This window comes from Scardinius erythrophthalmus, assembly GCF_964197995.2.
Source record: "Scardinius erythrophthalmus genome assembly, chromosome: 15".
NCBI lineage: Eukaryota > Metazoa > Chordata > Actinopteri > Cypriniformes > Leuciscidae > Scardinius > Scardinius erythrophthalmus.
In genome coordinates, this window is record NC_138235.1 from 26,030,723 (window position 1) to 26,054,969 (window position 24,247).

The following is a 24,247-nucleotide window of genomic DNA, read 5'->3' on the forward strand; positions in this document are numbered from 1 at the left end:
CAGTTTTGCAGTTAGTTTTGATGAACAATATTTTCTTTCCTTGAAAAAAGCATGGAACAGGGTGAATCTTAAGCTGGGGACACACCTAACGACTAGCTGAAATGATTCTAAGACTGAACTGTTTGCAACTACTGCTATTGATATTCTGTGGTGTCCATGTTGTCTCCATGAATAGCCAGAAATTATTCTTGTCCCTCTGATGGAAAAGTCTATTTAATTTCCTTTGACATTTTTCCTTTAGAAACAGCAATGTTATTGAATCACTGAAAATTGCAAAAGCCTCTAGTGCCATTGCCTGTTGTTCAGTCGGTTTTTTACTTATTTAAATACAAGACATTTTAGATAAATGCTTCTTTATAAGGTTAAAGAAAAATTGCAGTTCTGACTAATAAACACTTGAGGGCAGTAAGACTCCGATATGACCGAAGTCAAAGTCATAGTCATAAAAATGGCCTTTTCAAGATTTAGTAACATTACTTAATAATATCACGATCTTTTCCCAAAATTGTAAAAACACAAACTTTTAAAAAAATCCTTAAAAATGTCAGTATATAATTGGCTACAAAAGGTAGGCCTACAAAATATGTGATCAGTTATTTCCACCGTACTTTCCAATAAATTCCAAACTTTGTAGCCTTCATTTGACAGCTTAACATTTTTATAAACTTTATAGACCTTCATAACTTTTATATAATACTACAGGTATTTGCAATTAACTATAAGTGCAAGCAAGACAGGCTATTAAACAGAATGCAATGTCTGGCCTTCAGAAATGTGTTTCTTGTGTTTTCAGATCGAGCAGTGTGCCAGTAGCATGGCCAGCTGCCAGGACGTCCTAAGGCCAACTAAGGTGTAAGTAATTTCATCCTTATTAGAGAGTAATGCTTAAAGCTTATGTAATACTGTAAAACAAACACGCAGTTCTTGCAGAAATCCAGGAAAACATTCTTGCAAAGGGCTCCTAGATAAATATTTCAGAGATGAAATGGGCTACAAACTAATCTTATTTTGAGCAGCTTTTTATTATGTAGGCTGATTCAATGTTGTATTTTTATGCATGATCTGATCTGGTGTGAAAATGTTTTTAGCAGCAGCTGTTTTAGACATCCTTTTTCTCACTGTTGTGTTTATTAACCTTTCAGCCCAGTCAACATTTCTATACGTTATAATGTGGAGCTGCTGTTTGTAATCATGTTGTATACATCCATGCACCACATCAGTGCATGCGACGATAGTATTCATTCAGGGTTTTTATTACTTAAAGTTCACACTTCTTATTTCTTGTTCATCATACTGTGGTTTTCTCAGCTATTTTTTGGGATATAGTTTAAACAGTTACACAGAATGGAACTAGAATAATATACTACCAGTAGTGTCATAAAACTGTAAACTACTTTAAGCTCTAAAATCCAAACTTAGATGAGAGACTCTGCTGCCGGAATGATAATTATTTATCAGATTCCAAAGATGCTTTTGCTCTAAAATGGACCACATTTGCCCCCCAAAAAAGTGTGTACTGAAATGCTCATTATAGATTATTTGGGAATCCATCATTCCGAAAGGAAAATTACAGAGTGGAATTCCAGGCAAAGTTTGGCTTTCCTGGACTATTCTGAAAGTTTAAATTCTTTGTTGTCACTTCATGCTGTTTATTGAGTCGTACATTTTTCTATAAAAAGAAATGGATTTATTTCGGTTATAAGCTTCATGCTATATCTGACCCCAATTTCTTCTTCATGGATGGGTCAGCCTCTCAACATATCTATTCCCCCTTTATATCTCTAAAACTGCCAGAAACGGCAATGAATTAGTGAATGACCTCGGACACAGTCACAGCACATCGTCTAACACTGGCAGGATTTCTGTGGTCATCCTAAACCATGGCCATTAATAAGCACCGCGTTCCTGTCCAACAAAGCCTACGGGATGAGAAGAAATGATGGTTTCATTCATAGGAATGTTTCAAGGATCCAAATCGATCCCACATGACCCTGACTTTTAGGTTTGCACTTTAAGACTTTTATTTTTGACACGTAAACAGTGTTTAATAAAGCTCACTTGCCCAGCAGTTCACATTAGTTTAATACTGGTCTTCATTGTATTTCCTGTTCTCAGAGGAAACAGACTTTAAAAGAATTCAAAGGTTAATCTGGGATCCAAAGAGATGTGTATATGATAATGTCAGAGGGATAGATACCCATTTAAGGACATAGTTTTGGTTTTGCATGTGAGCACAGAATGTTCCAATTGCTATCCCTACTTGAAGTATGAATTGTCTGTTAGCCTTATAAACAGTAGTGTTTTTGTGTACAATTTTTACTGCACTTTTTGGTTCATTATGCAACTGGTGATGTACTGACCAAAAAAAGAGGTTATCGCTCAAGTCAATTTCAAACATCCAAGTATATATAAGGAAGTTTATGATAATGACAGACACGGTAATGAGACACATCACTTTCCAAGTAAATAAATGAATCCGAAAAAATTAAATATGGATTTAGGGTGTTGATAGAATTATCTGCATATTATCAAAAATTAGTCCACTATAACGTACAAAACAATTGTCGTAGCAGATCAGTTTGTGAAGAATTTTAGCCCATTTGTACAGTCCAGATGCCGAATGATAACCTCATCACCATATAATGGCTGGAATGAGATACTTTCCTGCAGTGATGCATTTTGTCTTCATCAAACTTTCAATCCTAATTTATGCCATAAATGTAACTTTCATCTCATCTGTCCATAGTGCATTCTTCGAATAGCTGTCATGGATCATCCAGGTGGTCTTTGACAAATAGTCATGGTGGCAAGCCTGGGGTTATTTGTGACCTCCTGATGTATTGGCTATATTTCTTCCTCTTGCACTAATTTCAAGTCCTGTGAAGACTTACAACTGTGCTTGGTTTCTTCCATTTGTACACCATTTATAGATCTATATACATTGATATCAAGTAGTTGTGTAAACCTTTTCCATGGTCCAAAAGGCCTTTAAATCATGAAGAGTGTGCTCTAAGTCTAAGATATCAGCCACTAAAGGTAATGTTAAAAATGTTTTGTTCGACAACAAGGTTAATTTGAGTCAGTTGTTCTTATCTGTTTTCTGATTTCATAAATTAAACCAATCCTCTTTTGCTATCAGTAAATTTAAATGAAAATCAGCTCACATTTGGAGTAATCTGAAACATAAAATAAATACATATCAGATAAAATAAAAATACTGTATTTATGCTCAATTACAATTAAAGTGTCCCCCACAATACTTTTAGGATTCAACAACACGTTTATGACAGCGACATCATCCCGGAAAGTCAGTGTGGATTTTGTGCAGGCTGTGGTACTATGGACTTGGTGTTTACTGCTAGGCAGATTCAGGGGAAGTGCCGAGAACAACACGTGATCTTTATATGATCTTTATTGACCTCACAGAGCCTTTGACTCAGTTTCCCACACCAGGCTCTGGCTTATTCTGCGTAAGACTGGATGTCCAGAGAAATTCGTAAGCATTGTCCGTTCATTTCATGATGGCATTGTTGGTCAGGTGCTGGATGATGGCGAGCTGTCTGACCCATTTGGCATCTCCAATGGCACCAAACAGGACTGTGTGCTCGCCCCATTGTTATTCAGCATCTTCTTTTCCATGATTCTGTCCGTGGCTTTTAAGGACTGCGACATGGGCATTCCAATCCAGTTCCGCACAGATGGCAGTGTTTTCAATCTACGCAGGCTTCAGGCTCGCACAAACACACATTCCGCAATCTGCTTGACCTCTTGTATGCAGATGACTGCACACTGATGGCACACACCCTTACCGAAGCCCAGTCACTTTTCGATCATTTTCGAACTACAGCTTCCCTGTTTGGGCTCACTGTCAGTCTAGCAAAGACAGAAGTTATTCTTCAAGCAGTAAACCAGTTAAACTCCAATCAAACGGTAATTACTTCAGGTGAAACAGTGCTGACAGCTGTTGACAAGTTCTGCTACTTCGGTAGCATTCTCGCAGCTGATGCGACAAAAGCAAAAGCTAGTGTTGCTTTCGGTCGACTGTCCAAGAGAATATGGGACGAGCACGGCGTCATGGCAGCATATAAGGCAGTCATCCTCACAGTTCTGTTGTATGGATCGGAGTCCTGGACCATTTATCGCCGGCAGATTGCCAAACTTGAACAGTTCCAAATGCGCTGTCTCCGTCGTATTGCACATGTCAAATGGCAGAATAAAGTCCCAGACCTGCGGCATCCCTGGTATTGAGGCCTTCCTGCTCGCTGCACAGTTTCGCTGCTCTTGACATGTTGCACGTATGGCAGATTCATGCCTGCCGAAGCAGGTTTTTCTATTGCTAGCTCCAGAGCGGCATGCGCTCTTAAGGAGGGCAACTCAAACATTACAAGGACATCCTCAAAGCCAATTTGAAACTATGCAACATGGACCCAATTGACCTTGAACAGATGGTTGCGGACAGGACATCATGACGAACACAGTGCCATACTACCAGACCATACCATCCTTTGAGTCCAGCCGGATCACCATTGCAGTAGACAAACGAAGACGCCGAAAGCGCAATACCTTAAAAATAACAACATGTAGCCAGTTTATGTGTGACACCTGTGGCCGGCCTTGTACTTCGATCCTCGCATCAACAACAACTTTGATGTGATCTGTTGTGTCAACACTCGACAGCTCAGACAATTATTATGGTTGATGAATTTACAGATTAGTCCATATACTTTCAGACAGTCTTGAATTTCTTTTGTGATTTATTTGGATTTCTTTTAGCAAGGATTTGACAAATACATTTTTTTCTCATTAAAATGTCAAATAAATATATTTAGATAAACATCTGTAGGCCTATCAATAGATTTTTACTTTTATTTACATTATATCTTGTGTGTTTTTATTTAATCTAAGCCTATATGTGAACTGTGTAACAAATCAGCTACTGCTACAGAAATAATCTCTTAAATCAGTACTTTGTTTTCTAGTAAAAATAGCCAGTCTTAAAACAAGATAAATTGAATTGCTAAGAAAAAATTTGCAATACATTACAACTTGTCTTTTTAGAGGCTTATGTTTTTTTACCCCGCTGGCAAATTTTTAAGTAAAAATACTGATTAAGAAAATGATTTTTACAGAGTATCAGAGGACTGATCCTGAAGATTTGTATATACTTCAGTTATAAATCAGTTCATCAAGGCACTGTAACCTGATGTCATTTTCGTTTTTATATTTGTTATGACTTCCTATTATCCTTAACACAAATTTAAATAGTGCTCTTATAAATAATTCCAACTGTTATTGAGGAACTGAAAGTGTTGCTGCTTTGCGCACCACATATTTTGTCAGCCTGCTTATTATTCAATATGACACATTAAATATACAAATCCGTCCATTTGTATACCTGTAACTTGTGTATGTAATGTTAATGAAAGTCAGATATTTGTCCAATAAGGAAGGAATATCACTGTTTAGTCCAGATTTTTCTGTCTCTCCACTGGATGTAGTTTCCATGCATGGATCACATCATTTATCTTCTTCCTCAGTCCTTGCCATGGGCAAGCTCTGAATCTGAAGAAGACTTATGGCAGAAAGACTGAAATTGCTGGCTCTAAGGTTAAGGCCTTGATCTCTTCTTCCTCTGCGGTTAAGGCTTTTATCTCCATCTCTCAGACAACAGAGGACAATTTCAATAAAATATGTTGATAAATTATCTCAGTATTCTTTGGAGTTTAATGAAGTTTATTTTGACAGTCAGTAAGCTGTTCTTTATCCTGGTGGATGAGATCAGCCTCATTATCAGTGGTCCCTTTTTGCATAAAATCCTCATGAAAGTTTGCTCATTAGCATACCACTCTTCACAGTTAAAACAGCATCTTCAGCTACTCTGAATAGAAGATGTAGCAATATCTCATGACAACATGTCTTCCACATGCGTAGGACAGATACACCCGCATAAATCGCCACCTCTGCTGACACTCAATTTTATTTTATTTTATAGGGGTCAGTACTGGTTGTCCTTGGTGGTGGAGGTGTTTATATCACTGGAGTGGTCGTGCATCGAGCTCCTGCGGAGCAGCTTTGGTCGACAGCGCAGTAGAGCGAGAAGTTCACGCGACACGCTGCTGGAAAAGGCTGTGTAGATCCACGGGTTCGTACAAGAGTTCAGACTGGCTAACAACATCAGGATGATGAAAGCCATTCCTGAAAATGAGGGAGAGGGGTAGAGAATGTCAAATCAATTTCAAGTCAAATATCATAGAGGTCAAGTTATTGTCCTCATTTAAGGGCTATTACTAATATAAACCACATTAGAGACGGTGACACCTTGAAATGTGCTGATCTAAGAGAGGTTTCAAAACTCAACTAGCATAAAACCCTTTTTATACTTGCGCGAAAACACTCACCCCAGCTAACAGGGAATGTTCTCAGAACAGTTTCTCTCAAAGTTATGAGCAAGCATTATTCAAGGAACGTTATATGGTCTTAAATAACATTATCAAACATTTAGCACAAAAATTGTATGTATATATCATTCATGGAACGTTTTTCTGAATCATTTTAGTTGGACGTTCGTTTTATTTTTTAAACGTTAGTACTTTATATTTGTTTCAGATGGTTCAGAGAACATTCAAAAGTAATGTTCAATGTTAGCAAAATGACAAAATGTAACATTCCCTTAATGTTTTCTCTAACATTCATAACCAAGATAAAAAATGTTTTTAAAACAATTAGAAATTTGATTTTTTTGAACGTGCTGAAAACATTTGGAAATAATGTTTTCATAACTTAATGGGAATGTTAGCAAGAACATATTTTTGTTAGCTGGGGCCACTCTCGGCGCCTCAAGGCATTTATAGTTTATATTCGCAAAACAACAAACATACTTCAGAACCAAATCAGTAGGGTATTTACATTGTTCATTCCAGTGTTTGTTTAGTCATGTAGGGTTTGTTTATGACTTTTACAATAATTTTATGAAGTGCACTTTAATAAAAATTTTGATGTTACTTTTTATTTTACACAGTATAAAGTAAATAAGATCTTGTTAAGGATTTTTATAATGAAATTAAACTAAATTAAATTTGTTGTAGTTTTACACTGCCTCAAAAAGTTCAAGAACAAATTCGAAATTCAAAGTCATCCAATTTGTCCTTTCTACTTATCAAAAAATCCTGAAAAAAAAATGTTTCATGGTTTCCACAAAATACTAAGCTGCACAACTGTTTTCAAAATGTATAATAATAATAATGTATAATAATAGATAATTACTTGGGTCCCAATTAGAATATTAGATTGAACATGTGCTAGAAAACAGTTCTTTTAAATTGCAATAATATTTCACAACATTACTGTTTTACTATATTTTTAGTGTTCTAATAAAAACATTAAAAAGTCTCACCAACCCAACATTTGGTAGTGTTTAGAGCTTACACTTTAACAAAACAGGAAATAAAGAAATGGAAGGCTTCCAAGCAATGATTAATAATAACAACAAATATATTATAATTTCATTTTCCATTGTGGGAAATTCAGTTCGAAAATCTCTTATACTAAACAGTTTATATGACATTCAACTGTTCAATCAATAGCAGTATGTTGCCCATTTGGCTGCACGTAAACAGCTGAAACAAATCAAAAGCAGCTGGAGTGCAGCACAGATGTATAGCAGCTTTCAGTGGTCTGGTGAGAGATATCAAAATCTGGTTAGTAATGTAAGAGCAGCAGGGAATGGAGAAGGGTTATTTATTGGTGTGAAAAAAATGGCTTTAAATGGATGTGTCTAGAAGAACGTGAGATGAAGAGATGGTGGGCATTTGCAAGTAAACACTGACTTGACTCATTGCATTGACGGGCTCTACATTTTCCGAATAATTTGCAACCATTCCAGTACACTTCCACAATCCAATGAGTCTGTGCTCTTGTAAAGGAATTAATTATACCCTTTTTGAACAGCCAAATATCATCATTGAGTTGTACCTCATGCTTTACCTCCAAAAATGGCTATGCTATATCCAGTACTTTGTAGTAACTGATTACATGTAATCTGGATCATGTAATCAGATTTCAAAAAAGTACTTGTGATTAGATTAGATTAGATTGCATTTTAAAATGCTCGTAATCAGGTTATTTTTTATTGATATATGGTACAAAATAATTCTATTCAAATTCCAAACGATTTACTAACTACAATTATATCTTCATGTAATTTGTAATCAGTTATGGACTACAATTTGTAAGTAATCTACCCAGCACTGGCTATACATTTCTTGTGTCTTTAGTTTCTCACCTTGGTCAGGGGGGTTGGGGTCCCAGGCAGCCCACAGCTGTACAATGAAGAAGGGTGACCAGCACAACGTATAGACAAGCACAATGACCAGAGTCATCCTCACTGTTTTAGACATAGCTTTCGACACACCTGTAAGAGGTGGATGGAGAGGGCAAGGTGGGAAAGAGGGATTTGATGAAGTATTGGATTCTTCAGTAGTTGTTGTCCTGTGTGGAACAGAGTATCCATGTGATGTCTGGAATGCTGCAGAGTTGCTCCAGATGGTGTGTGGGTGAGTCTGACTGTGAGGCAGCACATCAGGAGATGAATTGTGAGTCTGTGAGGCTAGATCATTGGGACTGTAGCCATCCTGACAAGATTTACCACAACAATCAGTCTCTGGTGTGTCCTCAGTGTTGCAGGTGTGAGAATGGGATGAGCCACTGTTGATTTTCTTTTTATGGAGTTCTCTTGATTCTCTCGGCATGTGTGAGACTCTAGCTTCGCTGGCCCGCTTTTTGAAGATGGGAAAGTGAAAAATGACCAGGTTCTTCTTCATGTCAGCAGAAACCACACGTTCTGATTTCAGGTAGATGTTATCATGGATCTCTTTGAATATTCGTACCTAGAGACACAAAAATAAAAGATTACATTACATATTACATATACATTACACAAATTTTACATTGCACATGCTTTATTCTGTTCTAGGTTATTACTAAAGATCACCACCAGTAGGTGTCACTGTTCAATACACATACACATTGACACACAGGGCCCTATCATACACCAGGTGCAGTACGGCGCAAGGCACGACGCAAGTGTTTTTTGCTAGTTTCAGACCGACTCAGTTATCATTTTCACGTCCTGCGCCACATTGTTTAAATAGCAAATGCATTTTGCGTGCTGGTCTGAAAACGAGGTGTGTTCAGACGCATTGATAGCGCGTTGCTATTTTGAGGCAACTGAAATAGACTGCGCCATTGACCAACTGAAACCTGGTCTAAAGTCAGTAGGCCCTATTTTAACGATCTAAGCGCATGGTCTAAAGCACATGGCGCAAGTGCACTTAGGGAATGTCCGAATCCACTTTTGCTAGTTTAACAATGGGAAAAATGGCGCACTCGGCGCATGGTCTAAAAGGGTTGTCCTTATTCTCTTAATGAGTAATGTTTTGGGCGTAACGTACAATAAACCAATCTCCCATTCCCTTTAAAAGCCTGTTGCGCTCGCGTCATGGCTTATTCGCTATTTACTTGGAGGAATTTGCTAGCGGAAAAACAACGCTTCTCTAGCAAGGAAACGGATCTGCTCGTTCACAAGGTTAAAGCGCGCGAGCAGACCATCTACGGGACAAAGTGTACGCGCGTTGTGGACCCGCCTCTCGAGTAGGTACTTATTTTGAATAAGTAATTACTTCATGACCACTAAAAAAGTACATTCTATGAATGTGTGTAGTGTGAATGTAATCTACACGTAGTACATTCACCATTTTTTTCATTATCCTGTGATCTAACAGGATATTGGATGTCAGTTGCATCGCTTCACTGCCATTCATAAAACCTCTCCCGTGGCCTCATGGGATAGTAAAGTGTCCATCCTATGCACACTTCAGAATCTCTCCACTTAACATGTCATATTCTTACAATTTATTTATATGTTAAGTAAAGGGGGACAGTACATTTGTGTAAACAAATGTATCATAATAGGCCTATATAATTCCAAAAAAGGTGGGTCGCAGCTTGATGACCATGGGGAAATGTGGGTCCCATGGCCAAACTATTCAAAACATCATTCAATGTAAATTGTGATAATCATAATTAATAATCGCAATTACAATTTCAAGGGAATAATCGACAATTATGATTTTTGTCATAATCATGCAGCCCTACTTCTGGGTACTTTTTGCCTACTCTTTTATGAGTACTGTGAATTCAGACATACTTCATTTGGTAGGGTACATACTGTTTTTCATCTAGGGAAGTATGCGATTTCGGATGCAGCCCTAGTTTTGGGTCAATCGAATTGTCTCGAATCGTTTGCGAACCCGAACCATATGAATTGGTTCATTGGAAAGATTCACTCAGATTGGCTCACTCATTCGTTAAAGGTACACTATGTAACTTTTTTTTAATAAACAAAACTGCATGCGTCTTGCAGAAGAACATTGTGAACGTCGCATCATTTTGATTTCCCCGGCAAAAACATCTTGAGTCCTTAACATAAAAATCAGTCAACAGGCTTTAATAGACAACCTAGGAAGTCGGGGGTAGGTCTCTCTTTTTTCTTTGTTCTTTTTCTAATAGATGAAAATTCTTACATATAGCCCTTTTAAATAATTTGTTAAAAAAACACTGATTTGTTCTTAAAAAAAAAAAACAGCACTACTCTCAAAACAGCAGTTCTCAATTCTGGATTATCTTGAAATTTACAACATGGAGCATCTATTAGATGGTGAATTGATTCTGGTGTGTTACATAAGAAGGATAATCCAAAATGTGCAGTTTTGAGAATTACTGCTTTCTAGTCTGTAGCACTCATTTATTAAGTAAATGGTGGAGAAAACCTCTCTAAATGGAAATCTTGTTTATAAACTAAACCCAGATGGGACATTTAACAGATGTATAGTCATTTAATCACCAATGAATCTCAAGTATGAAATATTAACTGCAAGTAAAACACCCCATCATTTGTACAAACATTCATAAGAATGTCAAAAGACATCTGGAGTTCAGTGCCAAAAACAACACGTGTAAGTGTGGGGAGTTTTTCATTATTGCAGGTTTTTGTTTAGTTTTTTGGTATTTTTTACTATGTATTTTAAGGAATATTGAATCTTTTTTTATGCCAGTAAGACGTTTGCTTAAGGATTACCATGCAGGTGTTTAATGGTCAGACCAAAGGTTGAAGATTCTTGCTAAATGTTTTTAGAAAATGTTTGTTACCAAAGACATATTGTCCACACTCAGTGTGAAGCAATTTTAGGTTTGGGTTATGCACAGTGTACTTTTTCTTAAATAAGACTGGCTTGCTGGGAACGGTATCAGCTGGTGGAAGGAAAGATCTGCACATTAGAGAATATCTCTCCTGAAATAGAACTTTACTGACCAAAACCCCTTGGCCAGGTCAGAGAGCATAATCTCACCAAACAAGCATTGTGATACATGTCATGGGATCCATCTCCCCTCAAATGATTGTCACCCCAGCAGCTCATGATTTATTAAAAAGATAACAAAAGTTCTTTTCTCCAGATCACCGCTGAGACATTTCAATAGTGTTGCAGGAATGAGTCCTAAAACCTGAAACCTGTGTTAACACAAACTCAAGATATATTTTCATTTGAAAAAACAGCTTAGTGGTGGTGACATTGCAGTAATGCGACCAGGGCTGGATTAACCATTAGGGCAACTGGGCACTTGCCCAGGGGCCCATGACATCTAGGGGGCCCTGACAGGTAGGAAATACACAGAAATTTAATAAAGTTATCAAACTCTTTACGATCTTCTTCACTGCATAAAGTGCATCTACGCGGGTTCACGCGACTTTCCTCCCTCCCCGCTGAACGCCAGCGATTACTCCCGCTGGTTGAGCGCGGTAAAGTTCGTTTCAGTTTCGATATTAGCCGGACATTTGTTCTATAGGGTCAGTAGTCTAACAAAGATATCAATAGCAAGATTAGTTTTAACATTATTCGACCATTGTATATCGACATGATGAAATATTCGTTCAAAATCATTCGTGCATTAATGCTGCATAATTATACCTGAGAATGCTTTGACGCGTTTCCACAGCGCACGATGCTTAAGGGAACGTCTGCCAATTCCACCAACTGCGTTAAACGTATAGTCTATAATTTGTATAATTTAAAATGACTTTTAACATTTAAAAACAGACGTTTTCAAATTCCAAAGCTTGCAGAAGAAGGTTCCTAATGTCAATACTGACTTTACAGCTATACAGCTTTCCTGGTAGCCTTGAGTAAATTAACGTCTAAGAAAATGATTCATAAAACATATAAATATCAGTTGAGCCTATGTTTATTTTCGTCATTGACACAGACGAAAATGAAAAGACTATCAGTCAAAGTTCAGCTTTAGGAGAGGTAGAAATAGGCCAGTATAAGAATACTGAGAGAATAAGAAATATGAAGATGAGGAGAGAGCAGACCAATAATTTAATGACAAGGTTTTAAAGCTAGCCTATTTCTTATAATTTTTTGGCCTTCAAAAGTCCTAAATTGCACATATGTAGATCAGAGAAATCCAAATTTTCTCGGGGGAGCATGCCCCCCAACCCCCCTAACTACGGGGGGGCCTTGAGTCTTGTTGCCCAGGGCACAGGAAATTGTTAATCCGGCCCTGAATGCGACTGTGCAATTGTATTAAGGCTTCAAAATTTTCTTGATGAACAAAACATATAAGAATTATATAATTTTGTTGGTCAAAGAGCTTATTTTCGGCAATAAAACAAAAGCCTATGTGGTAAAATTACATGTCACATGGATTTCTTTAATCATGTCTTTACTACCTTTCTGGGGTTTGAAAGTGGTAGTTGCATAGGCTGTCAATGTAGAGAGAAAAATCTCTCAGATTTCATTTAGAATATCTTCATTTGTGTTCTGGAGATGAACAAAAGTCTACTGGTTTGGAACGACATTAGGGTGAGTAATTAATGACAGAATTTTCATTTTTAGGTGAACTAACCCTTTAAAACACAACCCAATACAATTCATAATTCAAAATACGAGTAAAACACCTGTGATTCCTTCATATTAACACGGTAGATTGGACTGTATTTATAAGAACTAATAGAGTGTAGAGGGAGTAGAACTAAACTATCATTTATGTTGGCTCATCCAAGAAATGAAATCCCTATGTTGATTTTTTTATGAAGAAACACTATTGATAAAAAACTCAAATACAGTAGTTGCTTTTAAACTAGGCCCACTAATGGTAATTCTACTGTGATTCTGTAATGTCTAACTAATGTCTTCACATTTATGTTTTTTTTAAGGTGAATGCGGAAATTGGGATTAGAGACAAATGAAATGCACTGGCACCAGCAGTACCTGACAAATGGTGATAATAAAGGTAGGAAGCACAAACACGGCCACAGTCATCCAGGTGACATAGGCTTTCAGCCCCCAGGACTCGGCAAAGTGCCCCCAGCATTCAAACACTCCTGGAGAGACCTCTGACCTGGAGAAAATAAACACCTGTAGGGAAGACAGCATTGGGAAAATATTTTAAAATAGTTCCTTTTGTGTTTCATGGAATGAATAGCATCATGATATGCGTTTGTAATGACTTGAAGATGAAAATATGGCAAATATTGGGTGAATATTGTATAAGAATGCATATTCACTGACTGATACTCCCTATAACATTTTAAATGTTTTAATACTTTAGTATTGACAACCATAGTACCTGCGGCACACTGAGAACAAGGGCTAGACCCCATGCTACCATGATGGGTGTATTCCAGCATGAAACTGCCCCTCCTTTGTAAGTCTGCATGGGGCAGCAGATGGCATTATGGCGGTCCACTGTCATAGCAACAATCATATAAGAGGATGCAAACATTCCCACAATCTGCAGATATTTCACTGAGCGGCACAGCACGTCAGGACCTTGAAATCTCTCTGTGATAACCCATACCAGCTGCGGGAGCACCTGCAAAACAGTAAACTGCTGTTGGCAAGTCACTTAAAAGAAATAATGCCAGGGTTACCATCTTTGGTTTCCTGGCTGAAGTGAGATTTTGAATACATGGCTTAAACCAATCACAGGCACCTATAGGAGGTTTTGAGGATGCAACAATTCATTTTTGATTTTATCTTACCAGGTTAATGTTGTACAATATACACTTCTTTTTTTTACTTTTCAATTGCATGCTGTTTAACTACCTTATATTACTTGAAGAGTACCGGCAAGTGATATTCCCTACTGGCCAATTCATTAAAAACATTAATAATAGAAAAATAAAAAAAGCAAGCAAGACAGTTTAAAATCACTAAATTATAGTTAACAAAAACAAACCTAACAGGTCAAATGTTCTGCAGGAACATAAAGTATATTTACTTTCTTACATAAATTTATTGTCAAACAACAAATATTTAATGAAAATAATATTTTAGTCTAAATTATTGCACTCATTTTTTGTTGATCTCCGCCTATTTGATTCTCATGCACACGCGTCTTTGAAATTTAACCACGACTCGTTTGCTTTTATGACTGACTCTATGATCAAGCGCATTTTAAATTGTCTTTGTCATTGTCATGTGTTGGCAACCCTGTAATGTTTTGCTAAGCATTATTAAACAAAGTTCAGCTCACCTGAAAAAATGCCACCACAAGGTCTGCAACACACAGATTGACCATAAATAGGTGCATGGGTGCGTTGTATTTGCGTCGCCTCAGCAGAACCCACAGTACAAAGCTGTTCCCAAGTGTTGCCAGAGCGAGAACCAGACCCAGAATTCCAATCTCGGCTTGAGCCAGAGCCATGTCCCGAATCGAAACTGGACCGGGCACCTGAGTGCGGTTTATTGAGCTGTTTTGAGTGACCAACCAGAAGTTTGATCCTCCTCTGAAAGTGCTGTTGAGTTCAGCATGTTCAGAGAATGCCTCTCCTGAGAAGGTCTCCATGCCTGCAAGAATTGGTCACAAGGAGGTATGATATAGATGATTTGTTTCAGAACCCATATTTAACATTGGACATCAAGTGGCAACAAAGAAGTTAATGTAAATGGTATTGAAATGTGGAAATGTATTAAAAATATTAAAAATGAATTGCATATGCAAAATTATTGACGTGACGGGCTGAATAGAAAAATGGGTAACACTTCACTGTAAGGTTTCATTTGTTAACATTAGTCAATATATTAACTAACATAAACTAACCATGATACAATTTCCAATACATTTGTTACTGTATTTTGTTAATCTTTGTTAATGTTAGTTAATATAAATACAGCTGCTGTTCTTTGTTTGTTCATGTTACTTCACAGTTAACTAATGTTAACAAATATAATATTTTTGATTTGAATAATGTATTAGTAAATGTTGAAATACACACTGTAGAAGTGCAGTTCATTATTAGTTCAGTTTAACTAATGTAGTTGACTAATGTTGACTAATGAAACCTTATTATAAAATGTTAAAAATACTCTTTTGCTATTTTAGCTATTTTCTGAATTACATAAAGCACATCAAGTGTTTTTTTTTTTTTTACAAACACTGAGGCAGATATTGTATTAGTATTAGCTCGTGCAGAGGAATTTGCACTCTATAAACATATACAGTATATGTACATACACAACACATTGCCATCGCATTGCAACTCTCACCATTAATCTTGTTTTAGGATATTTTGCCACTCAGTTAATTAAGCAATTTCACAGGCACACAAAAAGCAAGCAAACAAGTCTGCTTCCTCGTCCACTCTTTGATTTGTTTTGTTCCCCATGACTACAGTTTTTGTGCAAAATAAGCCTGTCAAGTCCTCTCTTTTTTGTTTTCTTTTCTAAATTTTCCCTGACTTGACTTGACTCCTACTATCCCACCCAGCTTAGTCCATCACATTCGCTCCCCATTAGTATCTCTCTCATCCCTGATTGACTCCATAAAGTCCTCCTCCTCCTTCCTCCTCCCTCTGTTTTTCCGTTGCCCATTCCTTTACCCCATTTTCTATCGCTTCCTCTGTCTGTTATCAACTGCTCCTTGATCCCAATAAAAGCTGGTTTATTTTCTTAACTATGCAAATAAATAATACAAATAAAAATATCAGTTGCAAAAATGAGACTGACAGTTTGAGAAAGAGTGGTAGCATGAGACGCTGGGTTAAATAAACAGAGAGGAGGAGGTGGGGTGAGCAATCGGATACAGGGCATGAGATGAGAACACAAAAGAGAAATAGCTATAGGGCCATGCATACCAATACAAAGTTTGCCCATATATGAGAAGAAGAAAGGCTATGTTAAATGGGAACAATTGTCATCTTTCTTATCTACTGATGCTAGACCCAACACATTAAATACAGTACCTATTTCTAAATGTAATTTTTACTGACAAATGTATCCAGTGCTCCTTTTACAGGAACATCTCCCCACTCTAAAAAATGCTTGTCATTTTAATAGAAAAAGAATGAAAAATGCTATAGAGAAAACCTAACTAAGTTGCCAACGTACCAAATATGGTGTAATTTTTTAATAATAAATTAGGTTTAACAGGACGACATATGGAATGTTATTGTTAAATAATGCTGTATTATATACCAAGTTCTGTTATGATTCTGTCAATTTGACCTATTTTGATTTTTGAGTTGTCTGAAATACCGGTTAACCTATGCTTTTTCTAATTTAGGGTCATGAACATGCATGCAAAGTTTCAACATGCTGATGTGTTTTGACCATAGACTGTAAAAAATAGGTTTTGACATATACACACATAACTACTATTACGTTTGTGATGTTCATGGGTCAATTTGACCCGCATATTTTAATGTTCTAAGCAAAGAGGCAAAGAAATGTGCATGCAGAAGTTTTATACGATCTTGCTGTTCGTGGGTCAATTTGACCCATATAGGCAACTGTTCAAAAGCAACTGTACAGACACAAAAGCAAGTGTCTGTACTTGCTCTGCAGCAGCAGCAGCAGCAGCAGCCGCATAGCAGATCTATTCAGCCATGACCAAATACATTAACATTGTCATATCCACTATCGTGCTAAACTCTTCAGAGAGTTGTCATGATAGAAAGATTTATATAATTTATACAACACTGTATAAATAATGAATAACTGTAATTATTATTCAAAAATGTATTATATTTAATAATACTATACATTCACTTTTATACATGCAAATATAAAATTATGTTTGTTAAAAATCATGTTGGTTAGTGAAAGAGTCCCCTATTACTTTTCAATGAAAAAGGACGTTGTGTGGGCACACGTTATTATTATTACTATTTTATTTATGGTACAAAGCAGAGAATTAACATTCAGGCTCATGATATATATACAAGCAGCTAAATACTATCCCATAATGCATGAAATATTATCATCATACATTACACAGTGAATCTGAATGGATTTTATAGTGTGTAACGAAGATACAATGGTGATAATTCATCATGGACTGGTTAAACCTGGATACTTGATAATAATTCATTTCATTATACTTTGAAATTAATTATACATTATATAGTCCAATCGAAAAAAAATGAGGTGCCTATTATACAGTTTCTGCCTATCCATCTCTTTATCATGTCTTTGACTCTACCTTTCCCTTTGTTTCTACACATTTTCTCCCTTCCTTTTGTGTTTCTCATTCGATCTCTCTCTTTCTGAAAGACCATTGTTTTCCAGCAATCGCTTCAGCTTAAATCAATGTGAGGTTTCTTTACACTGTGTGTGAGCTGTATGTCTGTGTAATTATCTGGGCTTTGGTGGTAATATAGTATTCTGGCAGAGAGTCAAATTCAGATTTTTTTTTATTTAGATTTGTAAAAATGATTTACATAGCCTTTAATCAGTGATCTGAAAGTAATTTTTTTATATATATATATATATTGAACCATTTAACTCTTTAGCCCTGAATACTGGTCTAAATAATATAAGAATGTTTTATTTAGAAAAGTAATTTACAGCACCTCATAAATAATACCTGATAATATCAATCATCTGTCATTCTACTAGCACCCTATTCTTCATTCTCTTTTAGAAAATATAAATACTAACATTGCGAAACTCTTGTTTTTTACAAAATGAGTTTTTTTTTAAATGTCTTGCGCTGTCTTTCCAGGTCCAGTCATAAATAAAAGCAAGTGTCCTTGTCACAGCTGTGTTTTAGGTCATCCTCTGAAGCAGCTGATGCATGAGCTGTTCGTTTTTTACCCTTGCTTTGACATTTTCTACCTTTCCTTGTATCCCTTTCCCTCTGAGGAATCCACTAATATGGTGCAGCAGAAATGTTGACCTAGACTAAATATAGCTGATGATAGAAAAAAGCACTTTGCTTTTGCCAGCCGCTTTTTTATGCAGAATACTTGAAAGTGTTTTGAACTTGGTTAGACAGCAAAGGTATTGGTGTGATGGTGTGCTTGGACAGATCGCCTCAGGTTGCTCCAAGACGACTGACCATGAAATAATTGTGCAGTGAGTTGTTTTATTAAATGCATAATAAGTATGGCTTATTCAATTGGGAAGGCATCTTTTTGAAAATGGTCAGTGAAAGGAAGTGCGTAAAATATGTTTATTGTCAACCTCAGGATGTCAAACTTATATGAGCTGCTTTATTTAGCATTGAGCATTTTTTTTTTTTTTTTTTTTAAACCATGCAGGTACAAGCTTAATAGTATGTTTTTTGGTCATTCAAATTTGTTTAAAAATGAAAAATAGTTTTGGACTATGATGTGAATATTGGTTCGACAGATTATGTAAACATTATGATATAATGACCATTATGATCATTTTAATATTAGATAATAATTTATCAAATATATCTAAAAGTTATCACTGCAGACAATGTTATTTGCGTCCTTTAACATTATGGGACACAAAAATGTACCATATTCAAATAAAAAAAGATTTGATTTTACGGGAATCATGATACTTTTGCACTTAAAGAGTCTGAAATTAAATAATTTCCTAATTATATTGTCACGATTGGGTGGTTCCAGTATTAAGCACATGACAAGGGAGAATACAACAAGAACAATATAAATCACATATACTCAGCAACACTCTGGAAACACGGAATTAAGCACTACCACAGGGCTTAAAAACACAGGGAGTAATTGGGCGAGTGGCTGACGAAGGGCAGGAAACAGGAGGAGATGATGGCGGGAGAGACCAGGGTTGCATTGGCGGTGGGAGGAGCCAGGGAGGAGACGAGAGCAGAAGGAGCCAAGTTGGAAACCAAAGCACAGCCAGGACGAATGACCACAGAGGAGTCGAGGGAGGGAGGAGCCATGGTAGAGACTTGGAAGGTGGATACAGGTGCACGACAGACTTAGACAGAGCTGATGGAGTTGGAGACTCAGGTGGTGTCGAAGAGACGATGAGACCAAACAACACCAGATCTGGAGGCCGAGGCGGAGCCGCAGCGATGAGCGTCCGAGGTGGAGCCAGGGTGCCAGGGAACTGAGGTGTAGCCAAAGGGGTGGAGGGACGTGGAGCAGGCAGAGCGGTGATTGACCAAGGCATAGCCGGAGGGCGATGGTCCCAGGTGGAACCAAGGGAGGGAGGAGCCAAGGTGGAGTCAACTGGTCGACAGGCCGGGTTGGAGTGAAGGGCTTGGCGGCTGGCTGTGGAGCCTGGGGATCCCCTAGCCAAGGCGGAGCTGGAGCCTGGAAGACCCAAGTCAGATCCATGCAGCAGAGTGGAGTCAACAAAGTGGGAGCCGAGGGTCTGAAGGGAAACAGGGGAGACAGGGCTGAAGGATTGACTGTCTTTAGTAGAGGATGTGTAAGAGGGAGGCTGCGTGGGATCTTTGGAGACACAAGAGACTTGGAGCTGGGCTAGACCAGTGGAGACACAGAAGACTCTGGAGCTGGGTGGGTCCAGTGGGGACGGGAGACTCTGGGGTCACGGACAATGTTGCTGGTTCACACACCTGGTCAGCCTCTCTTTGGGGCTCGTACTCCACTGCAATGATCAGCTCAGGCATCCACTCTGGCGTCGCGTCAGGCTTGGGCTCTTTGTCTGTGCTGGGCTCTGGCATAGGCACCGTGCAGTGTGTGGGAGGATATTGTATAGTGTGTGGGAGGCACCCGGAGTGGGGCTGGCGATGTCCTCCGCAGCGGGACAGATGGTGAACGCCAGTCTGTTGTTCCCCAACACCCACTCCACGAAAGTGGCGAAATCCCCCTGAGGACCGTTCACAGGCAGATACACATAGTCCGGATAGTGGTTGAGGCACGCCAGATCTAAAAAGTCCCTTGTGTGGTTTTTGCTCCTTCTGCTCAAGATAGAGCATCTGGACGGCCGGCATCTGGATGGTCCTTTTAAATTGTCTTTAATAATAATCTAACTAGGAACACACAGGAGAATCGCAGAAATATACTAGGAAAAAACACACCCACTTAATCATAAACAGCACTGAACCAAGAACAGAAGTTTAAATATATAGGGAGTAATGAGGTAACTAGAGTTGGACGATATGACCTAAAATCAAAATCTTGATTAATTGAACATTTTACCTCGATTACTATTAATGAACGATTTTTTTTTTTTTTTTTTTTTTTTGCCCTCATGGGTCACTGACAAGGTTTGTACTGTAAATATGCTCAACTATTAAAGGTGGGATATTTTTTTCTAATGAAAGAGTGCATTGTTATCTTTGTGATTTTAAAATAATTGAAGAAAACATACTTTGATGTTGGCTTGAGTAAGTCCTAACTTTGAACCGGGACTCGAACTCTGATAAATCACAGGTACAGCATTGACAATGAGTTTCTGCGCTCCTAATGTTTCTCTGTGCGCACAATCTTCACATGATGTGCGAGCTACTGTCTGTATCAGTGTTTGTGTGCCACAATGCATCAGCGCAGTAGTTCAATATAATGATACACATCCGAGGGTCTAAAATCGCTTCAATGTTCAAACTGGCAAGCCTTAAAACACATACAATTGACAAAATTTTGTGAAGACTCAAGTGAAAGTTTTTTGGCTTCAGGGCTCACACGTTATCAGAGACACGACGCAGCTTGGCTCTCTGTGTCATCTTGCAAGCACTGAAGTGAGATATTTTCCATATCGTTGTCCTTGAAAGGTGTGAAATCGCTTGAATGTTCAAACTGGCAAGCCTTTAAACATACAATTGACAAACTTTCATGAGGATTCAAGCGAAAGTGATCTCGCTTCGGGGCTCGTGGACTGTCTGCCTGTGTGTTGACTCGGTGTTTGAGTTTGCCTCCATGTTGCTTCCCTGCCGCTGAATGTTTTTAAGGGGAAAGTATTAACAGGATTAAAAAAAAGGTTGCTTTTCGATCAATCGTCCAGCCCTAGAGATAACTAAATGAAAGACAGGTGAACGTAATCAGAAACTATAGAAACAAAAAAGGATCAGGAACACAGAAAAACTGAACCAAACTGAAACTAAACAGAACTAAAGCCTACACCTGACAAATATATATTAAGAAACTTTTTTCTCATTTGCACATATAATTGTTTTTAAGTGATTAATGAGCTTGGCTAACCTTTAATATTCATTTATCCTTATTTTCACAGCTCTTATTTTTCACTTATACTGACAAACAGAATATTTATTTTTTTTGCAAAGTAATTGAAATAGGAATTGAATTGGACTTCCGAATATCAGATATACAATACGCAGGTCTTAATAATTGCTCAAGATGGTGAGCGTTAAGAAAACAGGTCAGGTTGCAACAGTTAAGTGCGTCATTAAAAATTTAATTTATTTCCAAAATACTTTCTTAAGTTTTATCTTCCAATAACTTACGCAATTGCAAATTAATTTTCCGGGTCATGAATGCCTATACATGTCATGTATCATAGTATTCAGCACCTTATTAATTGAATCAACTGGACACTAAAATATTGCGTCAGCATGTTTCCAAAACCTCCCTGTTGGATTTCAACAGCTTCTCACTCCTGATAAGAACATCTTGGGGAACCTCCTGCAGAATGAATGGTTTCAGAAAGTTCACAGGGACCATAATAAGAAATAGTTTCAATAAATCTGTCATGATAAAATAATAATACATGACCTTTATCTTCATTATTGCATTGATTCATTTTTCATTCTTAAATACTATATTATATCTTCACTTATGTAAGAGCTACCCAAAATTGCCAAAAAGGTGAGGGAAAGCTGGATTTTAGATCATGATATGGGCATTATCTACACACCCGATGTTTAAATGCCACTGCCCTACCAGCTAACCCTGGGTTTCCTACTGACACCATCAATCTCATGCCCTTAGATACTCTTACTGTTTGCAGAAGTTGAAACTAGGAATAGCAATGCGATGTTTATGCCATATAACATTCTCCATGTTCTGAGAGATTAAACAGTTAGCGGATGAAGCAGCATTTTTCTCATACAGTGACCACATCACAAGTCTGCAAGAGCAAAACTCATCAATATGGCACTAAATGTGAACAAATTAGTTTTGCTTTGTTTCCACATTCCAAAGTAGTCATTTACAAACTAGTATATGGGTTGTTAACATGTCCATGAATTTTTAAGATCAAAATGTACATGATTGTGTAGGAGAAAGTCTTTTAACCACTTTTAAAAGCCTTTTGAATTCGTAAAAATACACACTACACACATTCTATGTAGTCTCTCAATTAATGTGAATTAATGTGTCATGAAAACGGCATATAATTCTAAAATAAGTAGCAATTCAATTTAAAATAGTTTTAGATGCAATATGTCAACTTCCCACAAGTATTTCATGTCAACACACAATTATTTAGTTTATCCATATGTGTGTGAATGTATATTTTTGTGCATTCATGTCTCGCCTCACCTTCCGTCAGTGCATGTTTCTCACTTTAATAGAAGTTTGTCTTTTATTTTGTTGCCCTAAAACAAATAAATAGATCAGGCGTGAATCAAATAAAAATGGGAAAAATACTTTTCTATATTTCAAAATAAGTTATCAACAATTCAATAGGACATTCATTCAATATGACTTTTCTGGGGAAAGTTGTGGAGGGAAAAAAAAAATCTAACAACTGCCCAGCACATAAAAACTATAGTTCTGTCAGTGTGGCATGCATACTCCCATTCTAATGGATTCGGACAAAGTTTGCCTTACTAATGCTGAATTATTCTTACAGTAAATAACTTTGAAAGTGTTCTCTGGGCACTTTTAAAATTACATTAGTATTAGAACTATTTTATTTTCATATTATCCCATACTCTGAAAACATCTGTACATTTCTTTATATTTCTTTATTTATTTATTTTCTTTTGCATAAATGTTTCAAATGATGTTTATTTATTTGTATAGGCAAACTTAACAAGAAAATATTTTTTGCAGTGCATATGCATTTTATAAAAAAAAAAAAACTTACTCTGTGTTCTTGAATCAGCAGCAATAATCCATGTGTTTTCTTCAAAGCTGCAGTTTTGCTTCGTGATGGGTAGTTGACGTAAGAGCTTCCAAGCTGCCTCTGAAGAGCGTTGAGATATTTCACCACTCTTTGTGAACTTGTAAAGCTGTAGTTTCGCAGCTTTCACCCGAGTTTATGTTCACAGAATTCAGAGCAGCATTTCTTCAAGGAGCCCTCGGATAGAGGCACGAAATTTATTCCAAGAAATGTCCCACCGTTCCTGAGACTCTGCGTGTCTGAGCTTTAATTTCCCACATTACATGAGCACCGGTGCACTGATGGCGTTGAATTTGAGCCTGGCTTAGTATAAACATATCTCTTACATGCACTCGCCCTCTGTCTTCCTTTGCTCCCTCCCTTCTCTCCTTTTCTCAGGTCTCTTGTGTTGTTAGATGAGGGGAGGAGCCAATATCATGAGGTGTTCTTATACATCCATCTCCACTGTGACACAGATAACAGATAAATAGAAGCTGAGAGCTCTTTGTCATAACTTGTGCTATAGTGACAATGTTCAGACTTGGTGATCTGTGTCAATATTTGCTTTCATATTTACATTAACCTCCTCTGGGTGTGACTGCACTCTTGAATTGTTTTATTCCGTTGGACTAATAAGATGCCTGATTAACATACACACAATACACAATGTGTATCCATATGTGTAAATTGTGAAATGTCTTTGTATGTCTTCAGCTGTTTGCCGATTATTTTCTGCCTTTAAATTTTTCAAAAATGTACCTCTTTTATAAGTTTCCCAGTTGTGTCCCTAATCTTTTAGATATATTATATATTTATATATACGTATATTCTAATATATTATGGATATATTATAAATTATATATAAATTGATAGGTACAATTATTTAAAATTAGATAATAGCCTGAAAATGCTGAAAATCAGGC

General features: G+C 37.2%; 1 protein-coding gene across 2 annotated transcripts; it reads right to left on the bottom strand.

Annotated features, from left to right (window-relative positions):
- Positions 1-4,729: 4,729 nt before the first annotated feature.
- On the bottom strand, positions 4,730-23,734 carry avpr2aa (arginine vasopressin receptor 2a, duplicate a). Of its 2 annotated transcripts, XM_081386362.1 has the most exons (7): positions 23,310-23,732; positions 22,760-22,815; positions 14,596-14,909; positions 13,687-13,932; positions 13,329-13,475; positions 8,282-8,885; positions 4,730-6,195 (listed from the first exon to the last, which is right to left on the bottom strand). In XM_081386362.1, exons 3-7 carry the CDS (start codon positions 14,905-14,907, stop codon positions 5,996-5,998), a joined length of 1,509 nt encoding a protein of 502 aa, XP_081242488.1. In that variant the 5' UTR covers positions 14,908-14,909; positions 22,760-22,815; positions 23,310-23,732; the 3' UTR covers positions 4,730-5,995. The 2 variants fall into 2 exon arrangements, with proteins under 2 accessions (XP_081242488.1, XP_081242489.1); XM_081386363.1 differs by lacking the exon at positions 22,760-22,815 and having other exon boundaries at positions 4,736-6,195; positions 23,310-23,734.
- Between the last annotated feature and the right edge of the window lie 513 nt (positions 23,735-24,247).

What these genes read in the sequence shown, in the direction of transcription:
- avpr2aa (XM_081386362.1), bottom strand. Translation starts at nt 14,907, where the DNA reads ATGGAGACCTTCTCAGGAGAGGCATTCTCTGAACATGCTGAACTCAAC. An exon ending in TTGTGGTGGCATTTTTTCAG is followed by an intron (nt 13,933 to 14,595) that starts GTGAGCTGAACT and finishes ACTGTTTTGCAG; the next exon opens with GTGCTCCCGCAGCTGGTATG. An exon ending in TTATTATCACCATTTGTCAG is followed by an intron (nt 8,886 to 13,328) that starts GTACTGCTGGTG and finishes TTGTGTCTCTAG; the next exon opens with GTACGAATATTCAAAGAGAT.